General features: G+C 34.9%; 1 protein-coding gene across 1 annotated transcript in view; it reads left to right on the top strand.

The window, feature by feature from the left end:
- The window catches only part of Cdh12 (cadherin 12), a 771,364-nt gene that overhangs the window by 687,691 nt on the left and 58,108 nt on the right, over positions 1 to 25,565 (top strand). The window contains exons 6-7 of the mRNA XM_057789913.1: positions 2,727 to 2,846; positions 12,788 to 12,955. Coding sequence (XP_057645896.1) covers positions 2,727 to 2,846; positions 12,788 to 12,955 — 288 coding nt within the window. The remainder of the gene's footprint in view (positions 1 to 2,726; positions 2,847 to 12,787; positions 12,956 to 25,565) is intronic.

Below are 25,565 nucleotides of genomic sequence, written 5' to 3'. Positions count from 1 at the left end.
TCAAAGAATCTGCCATTTTAGCCTTATAGGGCTCAAAGAACAGCACTGGCACCCAGGGAGCCTGCACAGAACTGACCAAGGCCTTCTGTATATATGTTACAGTTGTGAAGCTTGGTCGTCTCGTGAGGCTACTAACAGTGGGAACATGGACTGTCTCTGACTTTTTCTGGCTTCTGTAATCCTAATTCTCATACTGGCTTGCATGGCTAGCCTTAAAACAAGAAGAAGTGCATAATGTTACTGAAATTTGAAATACCCTATTTTGTTGCTATCCATGGGAAGATTGCCCTTTTCTGAAAGGAAATGGAGTGGATGGTAGGTCAGAGGGGAGGTGGGGGGAGGGATGTGGAGGAGAGGAGGAAGAGGAATTTGAAGTTGAGTTGATAATAATAATAATAATTTAAAAAGGAACATGGTCTTTTCTAGAAATTAAGACTCAGGGAAAATTCTGAAATGGGGAATAGAAAGATTTCAAGATCCAGAAGATCAGAAAGAATGCTATGAGACTGTGCTATATGGTGATTATGAGAAACTACACCCATAAAATAACAAGAACATGGTTCCCTAAGCAAGACCTGAAAGACTCAAAAACCAGTTGACATTTGAGTGTAGAGAGGGAAATTTTAAATGCTAGATCAAGAGCTTAGACAACTAACAATCATAGAGGAGGGTAAATGTCTTTCCCAGGGATGAGCCCCCTGTATGGTGATTCAAGGAGTCCTGCCTGGAAGCAGACATATTCATCAAATACTATTGGCTGTATGTTCATTTACATGCATATGTATAAGCATTTTATATGAATAAAAGAGAGGATCTGATGGGGGAGTGATAAAAAGAAGAGAGGAATAATAAAGTGATAAAATTACATTTTAATTGAAATAAGAAGAAGAAGTACAGCTCAACGGTCTAGTAAAAACATCTTGTTCTTCTTAGTAGCTAAGTCTATGCACAATTCTAGGAAAATGAGAAAAGATTCAAATAGTTTGATTTGGCTATAATCATTTCCTATGGCCAAAAACTTGCAATTAATTGGGTCCGGAGACCTAGAGACCCTCTCCTGCTTTTGGACAGTGTCACTATTTGCGATCATTTTTGCTTTCTTGATTTCTTTAATATTGGTTTCTAATTAAAGGCTTCCTAATGGTAAGAGGCCATTACTGATTTGTAAATGAAGTTATATATCACTTAGCAGCCTCTAAACCTTTTAGCTCCTCTATTGATATTTTAATCATGAATTTCAAGCATCCACAATAAGCATATGAGCTCATGTAAATGGTAACCAACGTTTTTCTTGGTATGTAAATCAATAAAAATGTTGCTATGCCTTTCAGTTCAATGATCTATGTACTGGAAACAAACAGCTTTTAAAATGTATTTGGTATATGTATCAAATCCAACAGCAACTCTATTGTTGTCTACATTTTAAAGCTTGTTCACTTGTTATAGTTTATATGCACACATTCATTAAACATAAAACATAGAACATAATTTATAGACAAAATTGCAAATATTCATGAAATACAAAAAGAGTTCTCATATATGGTACATTTAATCATAAAATCAAGTTAAATATAATTATTTATTCATCTCAAATGTTTTTCATTTCTATATTGTAAAAATTTAATAAAACTTTCTTCTAGTTTTTGACATCTAAAGCTTGTTATTTTATCATGGTTACCTCACTCTGCAATAGTGCACCAAAATTGCTTGTCCCTGTGCAAGTGAAACTCAGTAAGCATTGACCAAGATTCATCCTCTCTCACTACATCCCCAGACCTCTTGTAAACACCCTTAAATCTTTAGTTTCTGTGTGGCTGATTATTTTTGATCACATACATTTGTGTGATCATTTGGTGTTTTTCTCTCTTCGGGTGGCTTATTCCACTTAAGACAAAGAACTCAAAGTCTTTTGTGTTACTTCAAACACCAGGATTCCGGTATTTTTCATAGTTTTGTTGTATCACACCGTGTTTATGTACTTTATTATTTTATTTATTCATTGGCTAATGGTTACTTAGCATCTTTCCAATTTTTAGCTCATGGTAGTAGGGCTTTCTTGCCTCCACAGTGTGGATGTCTCTTCAACATTTTCTTTGCTTTTACATGGTTACCAACTCATAGTAGACTTACGAGATCACAGTATCCCATTATATTTGCACTATAAAAATTAAATTTTGTATAATTATCACATGTATTCACTCGTAAGTGGTTTTTAAACATAAAACAAAGAAAACCAGCATACAAATCACAATCCCAGAGAAATTAGACAACAATGAGGACACTAAGAGAGACTTACATAGATCTAATCTACATGGGAAGTAGAAAAAGACAATATTCTCTGAGTAAATTCGGAGCATGGGGACCTCGGGGGGAGGGTTGAATGGGGGAGGAGAGAGGCAGGGAGGGAAGCAGAGAAAAATGTAGAGCTCAATAAAAACCAATAAAATAAATAAATTTTGGATTGTTGCCATGAAATAATATTAGCATTATTGCCAGTAGCTTCAAGGGTTCTTCTTTTGTTTTTGCTACCTTTGTTCAGTATTTAAGATAATACAATTCGTGTTTGGTTGAGGGTTAACCACCGTCACTTGGACTTGTAACTGCTCAATATTTTGATTATATTGCTTTAGTAATTGTTGGGGACCAAATGTACTCAAAACATTCATAGAGCAGTCAAGTGTGACTTTTATCTATATCTAGGAAAATAACATTATGTTACTTTGCAGGTGCCTATGTGCTCCAGGTCAAGGCCACAGATGCGGATGACCCCACCTATGGAAACAGTGCCAGAGTTGTTTACAGCATTCTTCAGGGCCAACCTTACTTCTCTATTGATCCCAAGACAGGTAATATTTTAATTTGTCACAACATTATCACCACTCTCTCAAAAAAATTCAACTTTAATTAAATTTTGGAATCAAATATTGCCTATTTCATTGTAGTCATATAAAATCAGTGAGCCATCATTTGAAAAAAGAGATACCAACTTATATGACTGCTGGAGGTATATTTTCTTTTACTGAGTAAATACTTAAATATTTCCCGAGCTTTGTGTAAATATAACTGTTTGCATATCTATGTAAGAGGTCCAAACTTGTTAACTAGGAGTTATTTACCTTTTTTAAAAAAAATCTCATGTCTAATGTTTTATTCATCAGTCTAAACTCATATTTTCATTTATTATTTCATGTCAGATTTCTAGGTTGTGTTCAATTTTATTGTTTAACCATGACTCAGAAGCATCTGTTCTTTCCTTTGTTACCGGCAGAAGTAGTACAGAGGCTTGGTTTTGAGAAATACGCCACGTATGCTTGCAATGAGGGAAACTGAGCACTTGGGAACCTAATTAACCAAAAACTGGTTCTTTTAGAAATGTTCTTTATATGCAGACCCATTTTTTTTAATGTTTTCTGTTTGTTTGGTGGGTTGGTTCTATTTTGTTCTGTTTTGAACAAGTTCACATATGAATTTCAAATTTCAAAACTAGCTTTAAAATACATAGCATAATAAGTGCTTGGATATATACATATGGTCAGTTTTATGTTTTCTTTCTTTATTCAATTCTTCTCTCTTTTCAATTTGCGTCAAGAGAGATCAGTTCTGAGGCCTGTATTTAGTAAGTCAGTATTCACAATTGAGCCAGGGCTCCAGGATTGAATGATATGAAGTTTCCTGTTCAGACTATCTGGTTGTAAATGCTGAGTTTCATTAAGGAGACAGTTACTCTCACCAGTGAACAAACAAGACATCACATATCACAATTAAATAGGAACTTCTGAATAGCACTTATTAAAATAATTATTAATTATAGGTTAAAATAGATTTCAATATAAATATGGTAGCTTAGTATAATATAAAATTGTAAACAAAATAGAAGGAATACATTTAAATTAAAATAAAATGTTTTAAATTAGAAAAAAAGAAACAGAAAAAAAATAAAATGTTTTAGCTTTTTTGAGATTATAGTTACATTTCCCTATTCCCTTTCTCTCTCTTCAAATCTTCCCATATACTTTTCTTCATTTTTTTCAAATTCATTGCTTCCTTTTTTACTAGTTATTATTTTATGCATATGAAAATACACAAATTAATATGCATTCCTAAATATAATCAACTAGTCCATATATTGTTATATTGTTACTTGAATTTATGTTATGTGACTGATCATTTGACATTGGGCAACCAAGATGTACTGTTTTTTGGGGGAAAGATGCCTTTCTTCTACTTTTCCTTGATTTTTCCTGAAAGTTGAGAACTCTTGGGCTTTTTCTTATCCATTTTGGCATTTGCATTGGCATCATCCTTGTTCAAATGGAAAATTTAAATTTATATCTTCAAGTGAATTCATTGTATTTTACATTACTTGCTTAAAAATTTTATACACATCATATAATGTTCTTTTATCAATTCTAAATTAGAGAAATCTCAAAGAAGAAAAGTCTCAAAATAAAGTTTTGAAGAAATATTTTTAAGATACTGTATTTTATTTGGCATGTAGGGTGTGTGTGTGTTTATGCATACTCATACTACAGTAGCATATGTGTCAAAATCAGTGAAAAGTTTGTGGGAATAAGTTGATTCTCTTCTTCCAAACTCTAATGATCAGGGATTAAACTGAAGCCATCAGACTTGACAGCCAGCAGTTTTCTCCTTTAAGTCTTCTCACTTGTCCACTTTAAGAAATGTGTTAAGAAGGGGTCTTTAACTGAAGAAGGTCTAGAAATGGTGACTCTCTTTCAGTTGGACATAGTGTCAGAAATTAAAGGCAAGAATACCCAATTTAAAAGACTATGGGCTGTGGAAATAATGATTACAATTTATTTACCTAAGAACTTGGAGAGAAAATTAGGGAAGACATACATGAATATTGTTTGACCAGTTACTGAAGTTTTACTAGGGAAAAATCACACATATTTGCAGAAAAAAAAATCAAAAGCTGGAGAAATAAATGATTCATGAAGTTCTATTGTAAATGTAAAGTTGACAAAGTTTCTCAGAAATAGAACAACAGGTAGAATATACAGCCTGGCTATGAAATAAACTTCTGTGAACCTTCCCTGTCTTCTCATGGAGGCCCTATTTGCTCCTTCTTCTTATAGATTTTCCATAATAAAAACCATGACTACAAATAAAAGCACTGATCTTATCAGTTGCTTAACCCCCTTTAGTCCCTAAGGAACACCCTGCAGAGACACAAAGACAAGCAGAAAGTAAACTTGGTGTGTGTAGTAGCTCGTGGAGCAAGAGAGCTCACAAACTCAGAGTTGTGATGATGAATTCTACAGGGTGGGTGACTTAAACAAACTCAAACATATTTCCCAGAAAGACTGAAATCTAATAAGGAAAAAAAATCATTGTAGCTGAGACGGATGGAAGCATTATCTGAATAAAAATATAGGAAAAATAAATTTTAGCATAATAAATAAGCTAAAATGATTGCTATAAAATAAAACCACATATAAAATTATGTGAGTAAATCTAAAACTCTACATATTTTGTATGTAAGGTAGATAAATCCTAATGCATATGAAAAGTATTATTTTGCAGTAGAAAATGTATGTGCTTCATAACTCCATAATTTTGTATTTATAATTTGATATGAACCTTGCTATTTTGAGGTAAAGGTAAATCTCTTCTAAGCATCAGCTGCATAATAAATTTCAGAGGCATTGATTTTCATTGGAGACAGAAGTCTTGCTGTAACAATGCCTCAGACCACTAGACAGGAAAAGAATGGCTGATGAGGCACTTCATTAAGAGAATGAAAACAAGTCCTTCATGCACAAAAACCATTAAGAAGACTTTTGTCAAATTTATCACCTTGTGGTAGATAAAAAAAATCAAAAATCAAGTATAATTGCAATTTCTCAGACACAGTCTCCATTTGTTTCAGCTATCTAGCTCCTTTTCTGATTCAGTTTACTGTTATTAAATAAAATACATGGACACCAAAACTATCTAATATTTTTTATGTGAATGTAGTGATCATTTAAAACAATTATTAAAGGGAGAGCCTCATAAAAACTTTTGGTGCTTATACATTTAGAAAATGATAAATATACTCATTACTTATTCAGGTGAAATGAGAATATGTAAATGATTTCTGTATTAATATTACTGTTTGATGTACATTGCTAACTCTACTTTCACAGTGGGTAATAGCAAACTTCCTGTGTATGTATGTATATGTAGGCATTAAGGGAAAATGAGGCAGCTTGTGAAGAGAACCAAGAAAAAATTCACTTCTCATAAAAGTTCTCTTATTTTCAAATTATTTGCTTTAACTAAGAAGTAATTTACTTTGTATATAATCATTTCTTTATCTTAAACAATTATTCAGTAGAATTTTAAAATGAGAAGCTATGTGAATTTTTAAAATCATAAAATTATATATCATATTTTATGGTTATGTGATAGTAAATGTTATATTTATCAGTTGGTTCAGTTTAATTTCTGTTTCTGTGACAAAATCCCTGACCGAAACAACCTTGAGAGCATTTAGTACATTACTGTGAGAAGCCAAGATAGGCACTGGAAGGATTACATCTACATTACAACCACATTCACAAAGAGAGAATAAATGCATAGATCCTTGCTTACTTTTTGTCACCTGATGCTCAGGTAACTTTCTTTGCTTTTATAAAATTAAAGTCATGCCATATGGAATGGAGCTACCCACACTGAGCCATGTCAGTTAATAATCAAGCCAAAGCATTAGAGGCATGCCCATGGCAGCTTATGGAAACAATTCCTGATCTAGAGTCTCTTCTTGGGTGATATTGTAAGAGGACAATAAAACATGGCATCACACATGTATCATCTCAAAATATAGAAAGAAGAACTATAGTCTGGAAAAAAACGCACACCAATAGTAGTACATTTAATCTACGATGTTGACATCAGGACATTGTGTCTCCATGCCCATGAAAGCAATCTTCCATTTGGAGAAATCAATGTTATTATGAATAGTTGACTTTGGTAACTTAATGTTTCTATAAAATTTTTTAACTGTTTTTTTTTTCTGTAAATCAGTCTAATTTAGATGACTATAGATTAGTGCATTGTGTCATGTGGATATATTTTTTAAATAAACAGGTTGCACTTGAGAAGGGTTTATGATATTTCATTTCAGGATCATTTATTTAATTTAAAATCCTCCTTTCATAGTATGACAAAAAATATATATAATATAAAATTTGTGATTTTTGCCATGTCATGTGCAATTTATCATTAAAAGCCTTTATGTCATTCCATAAAAACAACATAACTGTCTCCAGAATTTTGATCAAATATTTAAGATATGGTTAATATTTTTAGAAAGAACACATATCTCTTATAATTTTTCTCTTCTGCTCATTTATTGACTTCTTCATAAACAGTAAAAATATAACTATAGAATCTATTTGATTTCTTCCTCTATTACTTTTGATACTTTAAATTATACAACCCTACCCACCTGAGAATTCATATGGAGAAACCTGATAAAGATTGCCCAGTTGTGGAGAAATTCTCAAGAAACTTGCACTTGAATGCATCCCTGTACATTTCGCAGCAAAAGTGCCAAGACTGTATCCAAAAATAAAACTTACTTTCATACGTTATCTCATCTTTATTTTTTATAACTTCATTAAATCTGAATTTTTGCAGTTCTGTGTATGTATAAAACAGACTTGATTACTTTCACACTCTAAGCTCTGCTATCTCCCTTACACATCATATGCCATATTTGTGTCTTTATTTTCTTTGGTGAATCAGTCAACCAGAAGCATTTCTGGTGCCATGGTTTGAAACAAGCTATTGAAACCTAGTGAACTCTATAGAAGCCAAAAACCTGAAGACTAGACTGCTGTTCCAAAGTATCTCCCAATAGCCAATAGATCAGCCATGTGGATTATGGCAGAACCGAATCCCACAAGTATATCCCAAATTCAACTGGTAACAATTGACTGGCAACAGGCTGAGTCTTATGTAGGCCCAGTGTAGGCAAGAGTGGTTGCTGGGACTCTATGATTGCAAAAGCTGTTTCATACCCTGGAGATAGTATTTCACAGCCCTTCTCCTAGTCTTGTGGTTCTTAAATTCTTTCTCTTCTGTCCTCTGTGGTATGGCCTTGAGTTCAGAGATCATGTAACAGTTTTGTTTATAGATAAGTACTCAAGTTCTGCTTGTTCTCACAATATTAAGGATCTCTGAATTACCACATTCACGATCCTTCCTTGTAAGAAGAGCTTCTCATGCACGAAATTAGTGTTTGTCTTCAAGTATAAACATTGATATTTATAGGTAGCTTTAAGCTTAAAAAGGGTTAATTCCTATAAGGTCAGATACTAAAATTTCAACAAAGGTCACATCATATGTACTGAGGCAATCCTTCAAATATTATGAGTCCTTATGATGCTTTATCACTTGAAATTTGTCTTGGTGCAAGTTCAGAATACAGTCTTACAGAATTCAAATGTTTAAGTTAATATTGGTAAAAAATAATTTCTTCCCTTAAAGACAAAGCTGGAAGTTTACCGAAACAAAGTAGTCATTCTTTTATACATTTATCTGAATGAATAAACTGATATGACTGTGTACATGCAAGTAGAAGAGAATCAATGGAAGTAAATGTATATTAAGAAGCAAAAATTTGTCAAGGAAAATACTCATCCAATAAGAGAAACACAGATATTGTGTTCTTTTTGTTCTGCAACATGTGCAATAACAATATGTGACCATAGAGTACAAAGCAGAGTATGATTTTATAGTTTCTGTGTGGTTATTTGGGTCTGCGCAGATGGAAAAAGAAAGTGCAGTTTCAGATTCCAAATGATGCCCAATGTGAGGCCCAAACCTACTACCCTAAGATTAAAAGTCTCATGCTCTACTGACTAAGTTAGTAATTCATATTACTAGAGTGATATTATTGAGTTTGTTATTAATATAGGCCTCTGTGTGTTTATTTGGGACTGAATGGCTACAGGACCAGGAAGGACAGAAACTTTTCTGTCTGCATTATTTTCTTTAATTCCTCAACTTCAGATTTCAAGAGATCTCAAGAGTTCAGAACAGTGTCAGTTTTAGAAATGAGGTGTGCAGGGCCTGCAGGAAAAGAATGTTCAGACCGTTCTCTCTGCTCAGGCTTGGGGAGCTGTGTTTGATATCTATACCCTACATGGAATGCCAAGTGCAGTGGTGTATGCTTGTAATCCCAAAGCTAGATGGTAGTTCCTCAGGGTTGCTGAGCTTTCAGGAATCTCTAGATCTTTGGGAGAGAACCTGTCTCAATAATCTATGAAAGATAACTCCTGAGAAAGACACACAAGTTTGTACTCTGTCTACCTCATACACAGAAATGATGTTTCTCTAAATTACTACAGAAATGACTATACACACCAATGCATACAAACAAAAATGCACTGAATAAATTGATGAATTTGCTAAAGGAATGATGAGATACACGCATCAACAGAATGGTCATGGAGGGGTTAGTCTTGAAAGGAAAATATTGAGTGAGTGATACAGTTCAGTAATTATGGACCTTTGCTGTTACGCCTTACAACTTGTATATAATTCCTAAATAACAAAGGGTTAAAGAAGAGAACTAATGCCACAGATCTGTTCTCTGATTTTCAACACAAACTTGGTCTTACACACACATGTGTGTATGTTGGGAGCAGTGAGACCCCAAATCCTGAATTTCTTGTAATTCCCTGATCTGAGTGCCTACAGCTGCTCTGAGCACGAGACCTTCAGGAGTTCCTGATGGCAGAAGAGTGGTTTCTGGTGGGTTTGGCTGGGGCATGGCTATCTCTATATAATCTGCCCCTGAACACAATAAAGGGGGCATTCTTGGGGAATTGAAGGATGACCCGTGTCGCTGTCTCTCTGTCTGTGTGTGTCTGTGTATTTTAACCTCCAGCCCCCTTGCCCGAAGCTCGCGAACTGGGTAATAGTGCACCGAGGGCAGACACGGGGGCGCGGTGCGAGGCATGTATATATACACATACTTTCATACACATGCACACACACACATAAAATACATGAAGAAAATAAAGGAAAACTGTTTCTGTGTAAGGTGTGCATGTATCCAGAAAGTGATAGATAGATTTGTCATATAGAAAAATGTAATTGCTTTTCCTAGTGAGGAAAAAGCTATCAATGACTAAACTGAGTCATAGGAAGAAAGAATTTTGGTCTCATTTTCATTTGTACCTATGCATGCATAAGAATTTATAGTTATTCCTTGACAACTAAATGAGAAAATACTAGCAAAACTTAGTGGCTGAAAGTGCATCCTATCAGGCCTACCCTAAGAAACTGAATTGGATCTCTGGAGTCCACATGATAGAAGGAGAGGACCAGAACAGATTCTTGCAGGTATACTTTAACATTTACTCACATACACATGCTGTGGCACATGCATTCTCACTAAATTATTAGATATTTAATAAAATTATAAGTAAGAGTCTCATCACAATTTGAGTTTGACACTACTAGGTGATGTGCTATATGGAAAATAGAGTAAATGACATGTGCTTGATTGAATTATTGTTATTATTTTAGCAACTGTGTATTGTGTGACATGAACACACGTGTTTGTATGGGGGCATGGGGAGCACAGCGGGCCACATGATATGGCTTCTCGGATTACTCTCTGCACTGTATATGGAGGCAGGGTCTGTAGGTTGGTAGATAGAAGAGTTCACTGAGCCAGGAGATCTGTTGAGCCTGTGTTCTGAAGATCTCCTCTCTCTCTCTCTCTCTCTCTCTCTCTCTCTCTCTCTCTCTCTCTCTCTCTCTCTCTCTCTCTCTCTCTCCCCCTCCCTCCCTCCCTCCCTCCCTCCCTCTCTCTCTCTCTCTCTCTCTCTCTCTGCCCTGTATAAGTGCCAGGATTACAAGTTGTCTACCATACTCACTCAACAGTTATATAAATACCTGGACGCCCAATCCTATGACTAGTACATATCAAGCACTTTTCACAGAGCCACCTGCACAGCACCTACTTATTATTTTTATACATATTTATTTATAATACACTATCTGATTGTAGCTATACCCCAAAACTGAAAACTTTTTTATTAAATATATTAACAACAAAAAGGACATCATAAATATATTAATCTACAGTGAACCCAAAGTATAGCATTATTAATAGAAAGAAACAAGTCACTGATGATGAACCCTGGAGCATTATTTCATATCTCTTGTTTTCCGTCCTTCTCTCTCCATCTCTCCCTCCCTCTTCTCTGTATTCCATTTCATTTAGTATTTTCTCTGCTCTGAAGTTTTCAACCTTGGAATGAATAAGGTAGAGAAATGAGTCATGTAAGGTAAAAGCTATATGCACATTGGAAATAAAGGATTTTTTGTATAGTGAGTTGAGTAGAAATTGTACATGATCAGTGATATGAAGAGACAGCAAATGACAAGTGTCAAAACCAGGCATTTATTGAAAATGTGAACATTGTCCATCAGGTAGATGCCGCATAGTGTAAGGTATGTAAGGCAACACTGAGATGTGAAGTTTAAAAGTCGTAGTTTTAGAAACATTGAAAATAGAGCATCAGAAGCCCATGCTGAAAAGAAGACAGATTGGATCAAATGGTGTCAGTACCAATTCATGAATAAAGCATTAGGACCAAAAATGATGGATGTCTTTTCTGTAACTATTTCCTGCCAAGTGACAGACGAATTCTCAAATTGCAGTTCAATATGCATTAGCAAAAATATAGCAGTGGGTATGTAGATGGTAGCAAGCACAGATATATGGATGCATGCTGGGATACTGATTTGAATGGTATATGCTGTATTGATGCCTGATATTTTATTATTCATGCATGCATTTTTATTTAAGATATAACCTACTACTATCAAAGTCGTGTGTACTTAAAGTAAAGATTCTTCAATATCTACCTGTTACAACTCTTGGCTATTAGAATTTGATATAAAATATATAATTCAAATTTTAAATTATTCTGAAAGTCTTACTTTTTTACCATGAATAAACAGAAATATAAAGTATTTCCTTCACCAGGATACAAAAATAAAAATGACCGCTGTATATAAATATTCATATGTGATACAAGATTCAAAACTGTAAAAATTTCTTTCACCCAATTATTAATCTATTCAATCACATACTAAATGAGTTTTAAACATAAGACACTATCCTGGACACTGAATTACCTTGATGGAAGGAGTCTCAAATAACACACAATAATAATGATATCTGATAACAGCTAAGGGAGTGGGAGAAAATGAAAATTTTCAGTTAAAATAATTAGAGAAATTACTGAAAGATAAAACAGACACATTACGTAAATAAGACATTTTATGTGTTTTAAATTAAGTGGACTTTTATGGTAAACAATAAAGAATTTAGATTAATAGTAGTCTTTAGAATTATACACTCGATCAAGTTTAATTACCTGAATTATTCCATGTGTAAATTTAATCTAAAAGTTTTAACAATTTTTTTTTATCCCAGAGTTGACCAGAATACATAAATGTGGTGTAACTTAATTTACTGGGGAGAGATGTCCTAGACTTTGAGATACACTGTCATTTTCTTGTTTTCCTTGTGACTACATTTTAAGATGTGACTGTGAAAAATCAAAAATAAATAAATAAACAGCCACATTCCAGTTGTAAGGGTACTTAGGTTATTCTAATTTTTGATAGAGTTTTTATTTAATGTTTCATTGATAATAAATATAGACATAACTACTTTCTTTTATTTCAGTCTGAGTCAGGGGAAACATTCTGTTTGTGATATTGATTCTGTTATCACTTTCCCCCAAAGGTGTTATTAGGACAGCGTTGCCAAACATGGACAGAGAAGTCAAAGAGCAGTACCAGGTCCTCATTCAAGCGAAGGACATGGGAGGACAACTTGGTGGCCTCGCTGGAACAACAATTGTCAATATTACCCTTACTGATGTCAATGACAACCCACCTCGTTTCCCAAAAAGTATGTCAGCTACGTGTTCACCATATTTGCAAATGTTTCTAAAAGAAATTACTTACCATGTCATATTTTTCTCTTTCATGATATATCATAATTTTGGTTTCCCCTCCCTTTATTCCTACTGCTCCTCCCCATCTCTCCTCCCATCCGAATCCACTCTATCTGTCTCTCGTTAGAAAAAAAAAACAAAACAGGCTTCTAAACGATAATAATATAATATAAAATAATAAAATATACTATGGAATATCTGTTTTTAATAATTTCTTTTATTTCTTAAAAAAGAAAACAAACTATCTTTTTTTTTATTTTACATAGCAATCCCAGTTTCCATTCCCTCTCATCCTTCCATTTAATCCCCATAACCCCCAATGCTACCCCATCCGCTTCTCAGAGAGGGTAAAGCACATTGTTTTGGGGGAAGGTCCAAGGTTCTCCCTACTATATCAAGGCTAAGCAAGGTATCCATCCAAAGAGAATGGGTTCCTAAAATGCCAGTCCATGCAGTATGGATAAATCCTGGTGCTGCTGCCAGTGGCCCCACAGTCTGCCCAGTCATACAACCGTCACTCACATTCAGGGGGTCTAGATTGGTCCTATGCTGGTTCCTTCCCTATCCAGCTGGAGTTGATGAGCTCCCATTAACTCAGGTAAACTGTTTAAGAGGTGAGTGACCATGTTATATCTTAATGCCACAAAAAGTAAAAACATCTCTAAATACTATTGATATTTAGGAAACAGGTTATTATTGAATATATATATATATATATATATATATATATATATATGTCTTTAAGTTTTAGAGGAAATCATGCTTTGTGTTATGACAATATGAAAGAGTTAGTCTAATTATCCTTGATCAACATTCGGGAGCCAGACATCACGGTAAAACCTGAAAGATCAGAGAAGCAAAAAAGCCACCAGTTCTTCCTCATAAAGGGCTGAGATCCTTTCTGCCCTGCCTTACTACTTTCTGTCCTATCTGTCCTCAGTCAGGCAAAACATCTGTGGTTAATTATGGTCAACTAGTGCCCAGCTCTACTCTCTGACTCCAAGCAAGTTTCATTTGTCAGAACACAATCAAAATATCACACAACAAATAGGCAGGTCCGTAATGGTGTAATCATACTTTTGCTATTAAAGTGGAGTGAAATTACATTCTAGCAACTTGCTAGTGTACTTACCATGATAGCTTGCTAGCTAAAAAATTAAATGCATAAAATATGAGGCAAGACTTAACTATAAACATATGCTACCATGCTTTTTATAATAAACAGTTGTCATGTATGGATTTTGTGACTTATTTTTAGCAAGTGCATGTGGTGAACCATTTGAGATGTTTAGGATCTGTCAATTTTTTCTGAACATTGCTTTTATTCTGATCAATATGTACCTCATTGTAGATTTGCGATAGGTGAGAATTGCTTTACTTTCTGGGAAAATGGAATGGTTCTCACCTATTACTTCTCTATAACTGTCTCCTTTAGAGATATAATGCTTCTCACACTTGTTTCATCCAGGTTTCTTTGGAGTGTTACATTTAACACCAGTTGGTACTTACTCATTTTCTGATGTATTTGCGAGGATTATTTCTGTGCTCCACAGAATTAGAATACTAAGGCTGGGTGGTTTTATTCATGATTTTAGAGGAATCATGATTTAATCATTTGTAGTTCCTTTCCTAATCATTTTTAAATAAATAGAAATACAGAATATTTTTCTCTTCATACAAGTGTGATTTGTTCCTGGGATTACCTAAGAAAATTTGCACTGTTGACGCTATTTCTCTATTTAAATGTTTTATTGTTTTTCTGAATTTTATATCATCATCTTAACTTCTTTTAAAAATTGCGGTATATTTTCTTTGTGTAAAGGTTTCAATTCATGATCGATAAAAGTCTGATAGACAAATATTGTGGGAGGCAATTAGAAACCATAACACTTCAATGCAGATTAATTGATTAATTAGCTATACTTAGACTCCATTATATGTACATATTTCAATTGCCTTGCCATCTATGATAATGAGGTACAATTCTTGTTACTCAAATATTTTTTATTTAAATAATTCATTAAAATTCTAATTTTATATTATGGAATATGTAGAACAAATGGTTGTTATATTATATAGTATGATTAGTGAGACAAAAATGCTTTAAAGCATTTTTTAATCTCACTCTGTTACTACAAGGAACAAAAAAGAAAAAAGAAACATATAAAGAATTTGGTTTTGTAGCTGATAGTCTTATTTTCTAGTATGTTTCCTGTCAATGCAAGCTTTTAATTATCCTTCCTTCTTTCCTTCCTTTTTTCATTTCTTCCTTTCTTTGCTCCCCTTTTCCTTTTCCCTCTCTCATGTTACTCATTCCTTCTTTCCTTCCTTCCTTCTTTCCTTCCTTCCTTCTTTCCTTCCTTCTTTCCTTCCTTCCTTCCTTCCTTCCTTCCTTTTTGCTTCATTTTTCTCCTTTATTCTTACCTTTGACAAGCTTTAATAACTTGAACAAGTCAATTTATAAATTTGCTTATAGATAAAAATTACTATTATTGACATGGCTACTATTTTTGATTTTGTGCATATAACATGCTCAATGTTCTTATCCACATGTGTGGAAAGGAGGATTTGCAGTCAGGCCTTCATTTCCACTGTCTGTGGAAAGACACAATCCTAGTCTGTGATTCTAAAGTTTGAAGAAATATTCAGACAGAGAGGCAGGGGCTGAGTGACATGACAGTGTGGAATGTCTCTGGGTCCTATATGCCAGGTGATGCAGGATGGCAGTCCGAGTCCTGAGCTGAAGGAGAACAATCATGCTCAGCTCACACTTAGTGAAATCAGAATGTGAGGGAGGCAGTAGGCTTTGTGGATATCTACCCAAATTTGTTTTATTGATCTAACAGGTACCACATAAGATTAACTACGAAGATACCTAAAGGATAAATATCTGAAATTTTATATATGTATAAGCTATTTTAAGAACTTTTTGCTTTCTACAACACTTAAAGAGAAACATTTTCTGTACTTAAGAATACTGCATTATTTTAAAATGTAATTTTGATATTCTGTTTTCACTGAAAAGAAATTACATAAGTGTCTGTCGTTTCTGTTTATGGTTGAGACTTTACAAATTTTCCCGACTCCATGTTCGCATGTCCATTGTTACCAATATTGTTTTGGTTTTAATTTTAAAGCTACCACTGGGGATGGGCTTCCAATGATTCTTTCACATTTGCATTGTTTCCAGGATGTTTTTCCTGTGTTTTTCTGCGATGGTCTCCTGTTATTAAAGCTTGCCATGTGTAAGAATAAAGGAGAAAAGCAAGAAGGAAAAAGCCTTCTTTTTTGAGAGGTGGTAGATGCCATTTTCTGTGGGTCTAAAGATATGATTTCAAAATGTAGTAAAGAATTATGCTGGTCCAGCAGAGTGGTGGTAGATTTTTCCTAAGAATAGTGACCTGGAAATATCAGGAAAATGTCTAGATATCTCGCAATAGAAGTAATATCTCTTCTATTGACTGGGGCTTAAGACAATTGGATCACTATTGCCACTAACATGTGATTCCCTTACTGAACATGATGCATGTCTGTCCATGCTGATCACAATTATGGTTCATAGGTGCTGCAGCTGGATAAGACAGCTTAATTGCTCCCCCCACCTTGGCCACTTACATAGTATTTCCTGGAACCATGGAAACTAGAGCACAAGAAAAAGTCTTTCACATCAGAACAAGTCTGAGTCACCCAATTAAGTGTGTGTGTGTGCGTGTGTATGTGTGTGTGTGTGTGTGTGTGTGTCTGAGTCTCTGTGTGTGTATGTCTGTGTGGGTCTATACCTTAAAGGAAGTTAAGCTAACCACTTGTCCGGAAAATGCTACTCACAGGGACCATAGATTAACATAAGGGTCAACACCAGACAGTATAAGCCTTCTTTGAGGGGTTGGTCAGGGTAGTGAAAGTTAATTCCAAAACAGTAGTATTGTTTTTTTATTGTTCATTTTTATTATTTAATTATTCTTCTTAACATTACATCTTAACCACAGTTTCTTCCCCCTCCACTCCACCCAGTCTCTCCTCACCTTTTCTTTTCCTTAGTTTCATTTCTCCTTGAATCAGGAAAGAGAGGGTCTCCCAGAGATATTGCTGGACATGACATAACAAATTACAATAAGACTAGACACAAACCATCCACTCAATGCTAAATGAGGCAACCCAGCCTGAGGAAAAGTGTGCCAAGAGCAGATAAAAGAGTCAGAAACTTCCCCTCTTCCTACTACTGTTAGGAGTCCCACAAGAACAGCAAAATAACAAACATAACATATGCACAGGACCTATCTCAGATCCAAACAGGTCCCTTGTTAGTACAGTCTCCGTGAGCCCCTATGTTCCTTGGTTAAAAAATTCTGTCGACCACATTCTGGGTGTGGTGTCTTAGACCCCTCTGACTCCCTCAATCCTTCCTCCCCATCTTCTGCAGGTTTCCATGTAGTGTTTGGTGGTGGGTCTCTGTATCTGTTTCCATAGGTTGCAGGATGAAGCCTCTCTGATGACAACTGGGCTAGGCACTAATCTATGAGTACAACAGAATATTATTAGGAATAATTTAATTGACTTTTTGCCAGTCGCATTTGATTCTATCCTGGAAATCTTGGTTGTCCAGCCTCTCGTTCCTGGCCCTCTAAAGAGTGTAGGGCAATGAAAACCTCTCTTGGCACTGGCCTCAAGTTGTACCAATAATTGTTTGGCCATTCCCACAAGTTCTATGTGTCCATTACCACAACACTTCTTATAGGCAAGACAAATTGCAGGTTGAAGTTTTTATGGCTGGGTTGATGTCTAAGTTGCAATGCTGGAAGCCTTCATCTTCTATAACAGCAACAAAAATAATAATTAGCGTAGAACTGGGTTGCGTCTTAGGATTTGAGGTCTCTATTGCTGAAGACATCACACAATTAGGATATGAAACTCAGGTAGCATGATCTGGATCTGACTGGAAAACATCTTGCTGCACTCTAGCTTGCATTTTATATATACATGTACAGTTTAGATTTATGTATGTGTAAACAGACACTGCTCATTCATTTTCCAACTGCCCAGACTCAAATAATCACACATAAGGTATACATACTAATTGCAACACTGTTTGGCCAATAATGTATGTGTATTCCTAGCTAATTCTTAAATCTTAAACTAACCAGTTTCTATTATTTTATATTTTACCGTGAGGTTCATGGGGTGTTACCTCATGATTCTTGGGAAAATATATGTTGTCTGCCTCCATCGGAAGCTACATGGCATCTGTCTAACTATGCCTACTCTCTCCCTATATTTTTCTTTTGATTTCCTGCCTGGCTTTACTCTTCTAAGCCATTGGCTGAAACAGCATTTTTAATCAATCAATAAAAGCAACACATATATATAAAAACATACATATACATATGTATGCATGTATCTGTATAAGCATATACACATATAGACATCTTGCTTTGATGCTGAAAAGATAGGAATTAAAATATACATTTCCTCACTTAACAGACAGACAAAAATACACTATGGCAAGGAGGTAGGTGAATTTATAATTCTTAATTTATTTCTAAAAGTAAGACTATCATTGATGCTATCGTTTTTACCAATAAGAAATGCAAGTACATCTTCATTGGATTAGTAGGGAAATATTTGTATAGACTGAGCATTTGAGTGGAAATTATCTAGCATATCACAGAAGAATTTGAGAAGAGAATGTATTCCAAGGATGAGGAGGAATATTATTAAAATCTTCAATGCAAGCCAAGCATAGCATATTTAAGGGCCAGTTTGTTCTATAATTGAACATATGGGTACAGAAAACAATTGTTTGTAGAATGCTGCAGTGCTAAAATAGGGATGTACATTTCTGTATTGATGTGTGCAATTTCAATGGACTGTTGACATATATATCAATATGTTAGAATAATGTCTTTGAGGATGTGGTATATTTTCATGCTGAAGATGATGTCATAAGGTCGCTGTGAAATTGCATGGTTTATATAAGTAAGCATTGAGACAAAAGAACTGCAAAAAGAATAAAAAAAAAGAGAAAAGAATGCTGGTGCACAGTGAAAGACATTGTTATCTTGAAACCTACATAACAGATTATCCTAGTAGAAATTATCATGTTTTTTCTGCTTACAAAATGTGTTGGGAAAGACATGAATAAGAGATAATAAAAATATCAAATCTGCAATATGTAAGAGAGTCTAAGAAGCATTTCTAAGCAGCACATAGAAACTGTAAATGAGGTTCGAGGTGCAGATAAAATTAATCTGATTAATGACAAGACACTCTGCTTAATTTTTGTCCAAAGGATAATCAAAGAATAATGAAGTGATAAGAAAAGTAATAAATAGAAATACCTCTAAATTTTAATAAGTAATTTTTGACAATAGTGTTAGTATTTAATCATACAAACAAAATCATTGTAACATTGACATGTATTTAATGTGGTTTATAATTATTTCCTTTTACCTTATAATTGATCAAAGTGATAAAGTAGACAAGGAAGTTTTATTACAAATTTTATTTAGCTAAAATTAACAAAAAACCTGTGATTTCTGTTTCATACAATATAAAGGGAATGAGATTTTAATCTGTTCTCTCAAGCTGTTACTGTAGGATGAGGATAATTAGAAAATTAATAAGAAATCATGCAAATTGCAGTAAAAGTTATTATAGAGATATGCACATGATACAAATGCACAAGGGCATTTACAAGCACTTGGAGCAAATCTTAGTGGGTTGTGAAATGAAAATATCAATATCATTTACTGAGAGCTATTCTAAGACATATTAGTAGGGAACAAACAGATTCCTAAATTGTGAGGCCAATTAAAAATATAAGGTAATAGCAAAAGAAGTCCATATGTAGAATTACTAGCAACCTAGCAGTGTAAAAAGAAAAAACGAAAGAAAGAAAAGAAAGACAAAACACTTCTTTTTTTTTCTTTTTTTTTTAAATATTTTTTTTATTCTTTTTTACTTAAAATTTCCAACTTCTCCCCGTTTCCCATTTCCCTCCCCCTCCTCCCACATATTGCCCCCTCCCCCCGCTCCCCTCCCCTTATCCCCACTCCATTTCTCCTCCCCCTAGTCCACTCCCCCTCCCTCTCGATACTGAAGAGCAGTCCAAATTCCCTGCTCTACATGAAGACCAAGGTCCTCCCACTTCTATCTAGGTCCAGGAAGGTGAGCATCCAAACAGGCTACGCTCCCACAAAGCCAGTTCATGTATTAGGATCGAAACCTAGTGCCATTGTCCTTGGCTTCTCATCAGCCTTCATTGTCCGCCTTGTTCAGAGAGTCCAGTTTCAACCCATGCTTATTCAGTCCCAGTCCAGCTGGCCTTGGAGAGCTCCCAATAGATCAGTTCCACTGTCACAGTGGGTGGGTGCACCCCTCGTGGTCCTGATTTCCTTGCTCATGTTCTCCCTCCTTCTGCTCCTCATTTGGACCTTAAGAGCTCAGACGGTTGATCCAAATTGGGTCTCTGTCTCTCTCTCGATCCATCGCCAGATGAAAGTTCCTGTGCCATTCTCCTTGGCCTCTCGTCAGCTCTCATTGTCCACCACATTAAGAGAGTCTGGTTTTATCCCATGTTTTTTTCAGTAGCAGTCCAGCTGGCCTTGGTGAGCTCCCAATAGATCGGCCCCCCTGTCTCAGTGGTTGGGTGCACCCCTCATGGTCCTGACTTCCTTGTTCGTGTTCTCTCTCCTTCTGCTCCTCATTATAACCTTGGGAGCTCAGTCCGGTGCTTCAGTGTGGGTCTCTGTCTCTATCTCCATCCATCGCTAGATGAAGGTTCTATGGCGATATGCAAGATATTCATCAGTATGATTATAGGATAGGTTCATTTCAGGTTCCCTATCCTCAGGTGCCCCAATGAACTAACTGGGGACATTGCCCTGGGCTTCTGGTAGCCATTCCAGGTTCAAGTCTCTTGCCAACCCTTAGGTGGCTCCCTTAACTAAGGTAAAACACTTCTAAGTAATTATCAAATTAAAGGTGGGGATAGTCTCTATTGTATGAATATCAGAAGAAAGCCCTTTAAGACATGAACTAAAAACCTAGGAAGACTTAGGTAATGTTTCAAGAAATGCAGGCAAAAAGCAGAAAGTTAAAACTGAGCATCAGATTTAAAAGTCAGTAAGTAGTGGCTATCAAGTAATTACTTTGGGGTAAAATGTATCTTAAATATGATAAGGGTTGATATAATGAAATTTTCAATCTTTTCCTGATTATCTCCATAATGTCACACAAAGGAAAATTATGAGAGACTGGATTTTTGAAGAAAAGAAATATACTCAAGAAAATTTAAGATTCTTATATTTCTTAGCAGATTATTACATTAGGTGTTCACTTTATTAATATTTTCAAAGAAAACTACAGTTATTTTAACATATGCTTGCTATAATATTGTTCCATATTCCTGAAACTGCCAGCATGCCCTGCTTTATTAGGTGGGAAAGATTACATAGATAAAACAAATAAATGAAATGTTTACATATTTAATGGAGACTTTAGGGGAATATTAAATGTATTCTCTATAATTGATGAACAATGGAACGTTATTGATGTGTTTGATATACTGTGAGCTCTTTCCAAGGTCTCCATCATACTTAGTACTCTGTAACAGGAATAGAGGTTATAAATTACGTATATTAAATATACATAGTTTGTAGAACCAGAAGCATTATGTTGGCACTTATTAAATGATGGAATTGGACTATTTCCACAGATCTATGAAATTGGCTTGTTTGACATTTCCAATTTCAGAAAGCATTATAGGCAGAAGACTCTTCTATGATAATATACATATGTTTCCAATGCTTCTTCTAATCACCACAGATGTAGTATTAAATATAATGTTATTTACCTATAATGCAGCAATACAATATATGAAGGAAAAAATAACTAGAGCAAGAAGAATTACAATCAATTTTCCTCCTTTTCATCTTACAGAAAATTGAATCAATTCACAGTTAGATCTATGGTTTCTTCTAATATCACTTTGAGTTTTCTAATGCTTTTACAAAAGGTAGTTAGTTACCTTGAACTTTGTGTTCAAAGTTTGAAAATAATCTCTATACAAGTAACTTATCAAAACACTTACACTGGTATTTGCATACTACAGTGGCATTGAGGTTATGAATTTTAAGTCATTCATGTTTTATGAGAGTTTATGCCTCGGTCCAGTATTGATGGATTTACAGAAAGGGGGATCAAGTGATGTGGGTGGAGTGAATGCAGAATCATTTAGTAGATCAAAAAAAAAAAAAATACCACCTCACTGCCCCCTTTCATCAGAGTTGGGACCTGGATTTTCTAATTTTATAGACTGGTAGTTGGTTCAACCCAATCATCAATGTCAATTGTGCTCGTCTCTTAAATCTATGTTTAAACATATCACATACTGAACTGTAAAAGGCTATGGTTGGAATCTGTTCACAACAGAAACAAACCTATACTTAAAATTATTGCCTAGACTTAGTGCCCCTGCCTCCTCTAATATAGTTGTTAAACATTTACTAGGACTTAAATAACAGTAAATTATTATAGTAGTGTCAATATCATGGTATTAATGTGAGGATAAAATTAACTAACTATAATAAAATGCTTAAAAATTACAGAAAATGGAAAGGACTACATGATTGATTGCTACAAGTATATTCACTACTTCGTGTTGAAACCCAAATTGTCTAAAGGTTTCATATATTTCTTTCCAAATTATCTCTGTGGTTGAATAAAAATTAACGTGGTGCTTATGAGTACAACAGAAAGGATTCATTCTATATTCTCAGTTATGTGTGACAAAAGTATGTCACCTGAAGAAGAGGAAAACAGTAAGCAAAATAAAGTTTGAAGCCCACTACAGTAGCACAGACATAAGGTTTGCACTGTGTATTCCCAGTAGCAATGCCTAGGATACTCTCTAGGAAGCAGTATGTTGATTTTAGGAAGTTAAGGGACATTTTGCTCTGGAGGAAGGACTCCAGGTAATGTAATTGTAATAGTATTGTAGTATTCACTGAAATAGTCAACTATCAGGAAAGGGATTGGGCAACAGGGGCTTTAAAGAATTTCAGAGTTAAGTCACAATGTGTGTAGGCCAAGATACTATGATTCTCAGGGAAGATATTTAAAATATTAGTTTTCCAATCTATCTATCTATCTATCTATCTATCTATCTATCTATCTATCTATCTATCTATCTATCTAAAATATTAGTCTTAAATACTATAACTATTATATATCTGATATATATATATACAGATATTTTATAATAGTTTTAAATATAAATCTCAGAAAATGCATATAAGGTGGATCCAAAATATAAAAAACATTGAGTAAGAAGATAAAAGAGTAAGGAAATAGACTAAATAAAAAGAGTCTAAGTACAGTCTGAGGTTTCTGGTCTTGACTGTCAGGTAGTTTATGGTTAATTTAATGAATCATGCTCATAAGAATAACTCAGAACAATTACACTGAAGTATTTTTACTTATTTCTGTGCTGCTCTCTTTTTCTAATCATCCCAAAAAAAGATATGAGAAATGATTTGGGTAGTTCAATGCTGATACTAGAATTAGATGAATATTTCATGGCCAGGTGAAATTTCAGAAATTTTAGTAAAAACACATTCTTTTAAAAAATATTTGAAGTCATCAGTCAAAACCTTGTATTTAATGGTTATTAAAACATCATTTTATACAGTGAGGTATGATAGGAAAATTTTGCCCAGAGGAACTTTTGGGAAGAGGGAAGCAGCATTGTCATCTCATAAAGAAGTGGAAAATTGCCTCGCTAGGTTTGGTGGAGAGCCTTCTGCTTGCCCCGAGCTAATAATAATGCCCAATTTTCTTTTCATGACAGTGATTGGAGATTTCATGGCAATGTTTGCCTTGTGTTTAGAAAAGTTAAATGTCCTGGGAAAGGAAGAAGAGGGGAAGGAATACAATTTATTAGAAAAACTAATTACACTAGAACAGGGAAGTAAAGAATGTGTTTGCAAAAGGGAAATAAAGCCAGAGTCATTGCTAAGATCTGCCAGAGAAATCTCCTGAAACAAGACATGGATGTAAGTGGACCAGTGAAGGATCTGGATGCTGAGGGTACCGTGCCATCAGTACACAGGCAATGTTTCTGTGTTGAAGACTGTGGGAGGAACGTCTGTCAGGAACCATCATGCCAACAGGAACAATGGATGGGAAAGGATTAAAGCTGTGCAATCCATCCTGTGGCTTAACTGTCCCACGTGAGTGTGTGGAAATAACCCAGGCAAAAGGATGGTAACCAAAAACTTGACAGAGGAAGGATTGCCACGTCTTGTGCATTTAATTTCCCACCTGCTGCAGGCCCTGGTTGTCTTACAGACAGGGGAGGTGCGGTTCTAATTCTAAAACAGTTGGTGCACTAATTAATAAAATGTAAAAGGCATTACTAATTAATAAAGGTAAACTGAGTATTAGAGATGCTTATGATTAAAGTGGCACCAGTTATGTCATACTTGATATTTTATTTCAGCATTGGCTTTATCCGAGGAGAAACAAAGCATAGAATCCCTAAAAAAAAAAAAAAAAATATTGAAGGAGTGATCGGACCCTAAAGAAAGATATGACACACTACGTGCCTGTTGAACTTTTGATCACTAATGTGACAGCATTAGAAGGGTGGGGAAGCTGAAACTTCTCTTAGTTGTTTGCATTTGTCCAATAGAATCAACCATTTGATTAAGCAGTACAATTAATAAGGCAAACAGTGTTAAAAGAAGATAAAGATAGAAGTCATAGAGAAATGACCATTAGTTCACATTAAAAAGCTGCATATTTTAAGCATTATTGATGATGTGTTTAAAATGTAATGGTCCCAGAATATGTGGTAACAGGCTACTCCTTGGAGTTTGCTCTGCCAATCAATTCTTGCATTCTGTAAAGTCATAATTAACTAAAGGTGGCTTTGGTCAAATTGCATTAAAATATGTAAGTTAGTGGATAATATGTATTGAAACGATAAGCCCCATCTTTTAGTTGGGAATCAAGGAACATGAAGAGGGCTGTGGAGACTTCAATATGTGGAAAGGCCTTCTGATGGCAGGATTGACAGGTCACAGAGGGTGTGAGGAGAAAACAGTGAGGCAGGAAATTACGAACTTATCAAACTGTCGTCTGGTTCATTTTGGAATGTGCCCCACTAGCTGATCGTACAAGCTCAATGCCTCAAGGACCCAGCTCGTGTTTTCCGTCTACATATCATAAACATTGAATTGAAGTTTCAACTCTCCTTAGAGTATACATGTCACTCTAGTGCCGTGGAATGAAACTGCTTCCTTACGTTTGCAGCTAGGCCATGAATGCCATCAGTGCAACAATAAAGAAATCTGATAATTCTCCATAAATATATTAGTTTGTTTTCTGTTAGTTAAAAACTGACTTTCATAATTCCCATCATAATTTATTAGGTCTTCATAGATGGTTTCCTGAAGCTTTTAGTCTTTTGGCATAAAGATAGAAGAAAAACCGAAAAAGCAACTTTTTGTTTGTCTACATTTTCTGTTTGTATAAAATTAGGTAGTAAGCCACAGAGACAATGGA

This window comes from Chionomys nivalis, chromosome 15, assembly GCF_950005125.1.
Source record: "Chionomys nivalis chromosome 15, mChiNiv1.1, whole genome shotgun sequence".
NCBI classification, from domain to species: domain Eukaryota; kingdom Metazoa; phylum Chordata; class Mammalia; order Rodentia; family Cricetidae; genus Chionomys; species Chionomys nivalis.
This window is presented reverse-complemented; position numbering and strand designations above follow the sequence as displayed.